Below are 5,770 nucleotides of genomic sequence, written 5' to 3' on the forward strand. Positions count from 1 at the left end.
AAAAAAAAAAAAGAAAAAGAAAAGCAGCCTCAATCCTCAAGCATACCCCTCCCCACACACACAAAGCCCACAGCACTGACCTAACAGAGTAGGGATGACCCTAGACATGGCCTAACAGCACATCAGAGTACTCCAGAAACCCAAGCAGAAGGTATGAACAATAGAGAATGATCCCTTGCAACTATCCCTGGGGTAAGGCAGAATAAGGATTCTGTGAAGGTCACTGTGTGAATAATGGAAACTCTACCAACACAACCAGCTCTTTCCAACTCTAGTTGGGCATGAATTCAAGTCCCTGTTGTAACTGTAGCGACTGTCTGGCCTAACCTTTACCCGTCTCCTTATCTGGAAAATGGAAATAAAAACAGCAGTATCTAGTTCACTAGGTTGTCGTTAGGACTCAATCACATTTAAAAAAAATTTTTCTAAAATTGGGAATTATACAGATATTAGTACACAGGTGAACAAGAGAAGTTCCCTGCTCTGCATTTACAGCTTCGGGACCACGTAATAAATAAACAGGTAATAAATGTATCAAAATGTAACAATGGAAGGGGCCAGGTACTAACTGACTGTCTAAGGTGTTCAGGGAGAACATTTCTAAAGAAATATCCCAAGATCTGGCACACACAGCATTGCTCTAGTCCCCAACTTGCTGTGTGGCCTTAAACAAACTGTTCACTTGTAAAGTGCAGGTGTCGTCAATTCCTATTCTAGGGGTTCCAAGGGCTGTGGCATGTAAATAAAGCTAGTTCAAAGGCCCTAACGCCTGCCTACACTCTCTGTTGCCAAGGAAACCACTCTCCGTCCCGCCCATTCGGTAGTCTTGGTTCTTTTCCCGCGGTCCCGCAGTTTCCCGGCTCCTTACTCGAGAGACGCCTTCCTCGCCGCCCAGAGTCTGTAGCATCTTGGCCTCATTACGCACGACGCCTGGGTACTCCACGCACACCAGTCGCCGTTCCCGCCGTAGGTCCACGGGGATGGCGGCCTTTGATTCCGCGTCCGGCTCCACCGCCGCCATACCTGCCAGTCCGGTCCCGGGCCGCCGTGGTCCGCTCCTCAAATGCTTCCCCGAGGCCTCACCTCAATGGTTCCGCGAAGGAATGGTTCCGGTTCTCCTTTCCGTTCACGTCCCCCTAAATCACTGAAACTCCAAGGCCTTCCGGAACCAACGCACCACAGCGTCTGTTTATTCTGCGGTACTACAGCAGACCAGAAGTTTTTTGTTTAAAAAGAAGAGGGGCGGACTGTATCCCACCAGCTAGCCAAACCAGCCGGAGCCAGGACTCGACCGGGTCCTTCCGGATATCCTGTCCAGTGAGAACTTTAAGGCGTGCTTAAGGGATCTTCTGGCCTGCCTCCCGTCAGTGAGCCCCTTTTCGGCTGTCAAACAATAAACAGTTCACTGGGTCCTTTTAGCCTTGCTCCTGTGTAGATGAGTTTAGGGCTGATCACTTGAGATTGGATATTATGGGGTCATTCTCAGTAGCCACTGATTGCCTGTAGCTCTTTATCTAGGGGGTGGGGTTTTGTGAGTGAGATTTTCCCCTTCATGTTGATACCAACAACATGGTGTTGTTTCGATGGTATTGTTGAGATTTCATGGGTACTGCTTTCCTGTCCTAGATACAGTATGCAGAAGGGGAATCTCTCTCTCTCCCTCCCTCCCTCCCTCCCTCCCTCCCTCCCTCCCTCCCTCCCTCCCTCCCTCCCTCTCTCTCTCTCTCTCTCTCTCTCTCTCTCTCTGTCTCTCTCTGCCAGGGTCTCTATATGTAGGCTTAGCTAGCCAGTAACTCGCAATGTAGACCAAGGCTGCCCATGAACTCAGAGATCTACCTGCCACTGCCTCCTGAGTGCTAGAATTAAAGGCGTGCGCCCCCTTGCTCCAGTGCAGGACCGGATTTCTGACGGCCCTTAGAGGGAATTCTGGATGAATGAAAATGGTGGGCTTGAGGCATTGTGCACCAAGTCCTCTACTCACGCAGACTCAAAGGCCCGAGTTCGGGCAGGATTCAGGCGTCCTTCTTCATCCATTAGGCAGATACTAAAGACCACTGTTGTGTGGAGAAATGGATCAGGTAGGCAAAAGTGGATTCATATGAAACACTAAGAGACAGACCAGTCCAGGCAGGAGATGCCTCCTGGGAGTGAGGGAATGACTATGAGAGTGAGTTTCTGGAACTGCATTTGAGGATATTATGTGTAGGCACCCCAAGTTTCTGAAGTGATTTCTCAAAGAACTCGTTGTAGGTGGATTAGAAAGGCAGAATGGGGACTGGAGATGGCTCAGTGGTTGAGAGGACTTGCCCCTCTCACAGAGGACCCAGGACAGTTTTCTAGCAGCCACATGGAGGCTCCCGGATGCTTATGACTCCAGTCCCAGGAAATCTGAAACTTACTTCTGGCATGGATGTGCTACACATAACAGGCAAAACACTCATATCCATAAAAATATTTAAATAGTTAAAAATTTTGATGAAGGCAGAATAAATCACTGCAGTGTTTATTTTAAAAAGAAAACATATCTTAAGAAGGAAAAGAATGAACTGATATGAATTATTTATGATTATTTTGCAATCGGAAGATCCAAACCTTTTTAATTATCTTTTAGCATGTGTGCGCGCGCATGCTGTGTGTGTGTGTGTGTGTGTGTGAGAGAGAGAGAGAGAGAGAGAGAGAGAGAGAGAGAGAGAGAGAGAGAGAAGACTGAAAGAGTGTGTCTGATCTTCTATAGCTGGAGTTATAGGTGGCTGCAAGCCACCCAACAAGCCACCCGACATGGGTGCTAGGAACCGAACTTGGGTCTTCTGGAAGAGCAGCAAGCGCTCTACTGCTGAACTAGCTCTCTAACCCCTCTGAGTGCAGTGAGCTACCAGCCAACAGCAGACACTGGTCAGCTGAAAAGGATCTGAACTAAAGGAATTGTGGTTCTTGGCCTGTCCTCCCTAGTTAGGGTTTACATTCTGCCGTGAAAGATATTGTGGGTAGTGAAGCCAGGATACTTCTTCAGAATTTTTCACACACTGAGAAAAACTGGCATTGTGTATTTTTGTTATCCCTTGTTCTCCAAACACCATCTGATGGTTTTATTTTCTAGAAAGGAGAATCTAACACATGTATTTGCTTCTGCTCGCAACTATATTTAACAAATCAATGCCCTCACACCATCCTGCCTCTCAGTTTGATATACAAGAGTCAGGCTCAAAGCCTTTGTCATCATCTTGCAGCAATGACGGTAAGATATTAGACGTACATTACATTGATATTTGGTATGTACTCACAGTGCCTGGTTAGCATATTTTGCAACATAGGTTATAATCATTTGCTGGTCGTGTGAGGGTCCAATTGGGTAGGTTTGCTTTTGTTTGCTGAACATGGCACCCCGACCTCTGCTGAGCAACTGGGTTCCTGAATCTACAAAGCTGCTTCTAAACTACATGGAGCCTTAGTAAACCACAATCCGATGTAGTGACGCTCTGGGTTTTCAGCTGTAACCTCTTTGCCTCAGTGATGTAAGAGTGATCTTGGGAAGGGAGCTAGTGCTGTTGCTGTTCTCAGTGGCTCCCTCCCCCTCTTCCGTCCTCTGCCTACCCACTACCTAACTACCAGCTCCTCAGCATGGAGGTTTATCTGTAGGCTTTACTTTCCCTGGAAATCGCCCAGGACACCTTAAGTCTAGTTTGGTGATGTCCTTGGTGTCCATGAATCAGACTCACATATCAGGGAGCCTGTCACACAGTCTTATTTACTTAATGCCAACTTTGCTTTACGCGAGGAATCTCAGCTGACTGCTCTACTGCAGTCCTCCCAGACCGGGACATGGGGGTGGGCACAGAGGACTCACTCAGGAAAGATGGAGAGAATGAATGAGTCCACTTTCTTGACTCATTCAAGCTGTCAACTCAACCCAAGCTCAGGACATGGTCACAGAACACTCAGTAAGCCTCATCCCCTAGAGCAATGTCCACAAGTGCGCAGGAACCAAGGAGAGGGGCAGGAGGGGAGGGGAAGAGAAGGACTAAGCTGAGGGCATCAGTCCAAGCTTCTAAAAGACAAAAGCGTAGTCCTACCTGGGATCTGAGCCAGGGAGGGCAGGGTGGGAACTGAGAGGAGCCAGAAGGGATCAGAAAGTCGATGAAAAGAGGAGCGTCCACACCGGGAGGCATTTAGCAAATGTGTCTCCTGCATGCCTGGGTCTTTGTGAGGCATGGATGATGAAGCAGAAAGCCTGCCCTCCTATAGCTTACATGGAGTAGCAAGAGCAACTAGCAAAGGAATTGGGCTGGGACGCAGCTCAGCGGTGCAGTGTGTGCATACGGTCAAGGTGCTAGGTTCCACCTCTAGGCTTCCTCCTACCTATCATTACACCAGTAAGAAAAACACCGAGGAAAACTCAAGCCCAAGGCTCTTTACCTGTTTTCCTGCACCTGGCCTTGCCAGGTACAGTTTTCCAACAAGCCCTGGGGCTTGCTTCTAGGAAGTTGCAGGTGAGTTTTCCAGTAGGCCTGTACAGGCTCAGAACCTGCCCAAGTAGCCGGGGCACACTAGGTGGGGGGCAGGTTTGGCGATTAACACCCTTAACGCCTCTCTGATCACTGCTCTAGGACTAAAAATGTCCTGGGCCCAGCCCTTGACTGTCCTAATGTCCAGTCAAATCTCAGGCCCTGCCCCTAATGTACAGTCTTGGAGAAGGACAGCTGTCTTATCCTCTGAGGTGACCCCATGTGATGGAAAGGGGATGCTGGCTGCCTCGCAGAACCAAATTCCAAAGGACAGCACTGTCAGGGAAGCAGCCTAACACTCCTCCTAGCCAGTGCTTTGCTGAATACTGAATATTGTCAGCAATGTCCTTTCTTTGGGGGAATCAGGAGTGGAACAGGTATTGACCTGTTATCAACTCGTGAAAAGGAAGGTTTTGGAAAATATTTCTTCTGAGCTTCAATAGAGATTGGGTGTAATTCAGAGTATACACGAGATCAGTCTACAGCTGAGTGCATTCTCTGCTGGGCCTTGAGTTTCCTCCGACTGCCTGAGAAGTGTAATGTTTACTTTAGGCCATTAGATGGCGACAGAGCACCCACATAAGCAACCCCTCCACCTGCTGGCGTTAAGGTGCTCATGACATCCTGTAAGATCTAGAAGTTGAAGCCTAAGCCTGGGGTCTCCAGAGTTTGGCAGCCTCGTGAAGGCTTATGATAGTCACAGCACCAATATCCTGCTCCCTATATGATCCAGCTGTGCACACTTAGACATATGTTCAGGGTCTCATCATTGGTGACAACTTGGGATTGGGGGTCTGAACAGATGTTTCACAGTTTTCTCTTCCAAATGAAACAAACTACTCCACTGGGCATTCTCCTTTTGGTCAGCTTGTGATTCCAAAGCAAAATGAAATCTAACACAAGACTGGGTTTCAAAGTCTGTTCATGGGTAGAGTTTAAGTTACCGAGTTAAATATTTTCAAAACTGTGCCTAGCCAAGACATCTTTACAGTAAAGCAAATGAAATGTAAGCATTGCTGCCCCCTCATTGCATGGACACTTTATGAAGATCTTGGGAGGGCCTGTGTCACTGTGCTCACATGGAAGCATGTTCTTATAAAAATGGGGGAGAAAAATTTAACTGTATTTTGTTGAAACAACTGCCCCTTTCCAGCCACCCTGTCCTCTGTCACACTTTGCTGGGAGTCATGGAGACAGTTTTGGGGGAGGGGGGATTTGACTAAGGGGAAGTGAGCTGGAACTGCAGTAAGACTGAATAGATGTATGGG

At 48.0% G+C, this 5,770-nt stretch overlaps 1 protein-coding gene across 2 annotated transcripts in view; it reads right to left on the bottom strand.

Annotated features, from left to right (window-relative positions):
• The window catches only part of Gtf3c5 (general transcription factor IIIC subunit 5), a 21,297-nt gene extending 19,969 nt beyond the window's left edge, over positions 1-1,328 (bottom strand). The window contains exon 1 of one of the 2 annotated variants that reach the window (XM_050155146.1): positions 869-1,328. In XM_050155146.1, coding sequence (XP_050011103.1) covers positions 869-1,021 — 153 coding nt within the window. In that variant the 5' untranslated portion in view covers positions 1,022-1,328. The remainder of the gene's footprint in view (positions 1-868) is intronic. The other variant, XM_050155145.1, reaches the window with a different exon arrangement.
• Between the last annotated feature and the right edge of the window lie 4,442 nt (positions 1,329-5,770).

The sequence above is a fragment of the Alexandromys fortis genome, unplaced genomic scaffold (assembly GCF_014885135.2).
Source record: "Alexandromys fortis isolate MF-2015 unplaced genomic scaffold, M_Fortis_MF-2015_v1.1 scaffold_72, whole genome shotgun sequence".
NCBI lineage: Eukaryota > Metazoa > Chordata > Mammalia > Rodentia > Cricetidae > Alexandromys > Alexandromys fortis.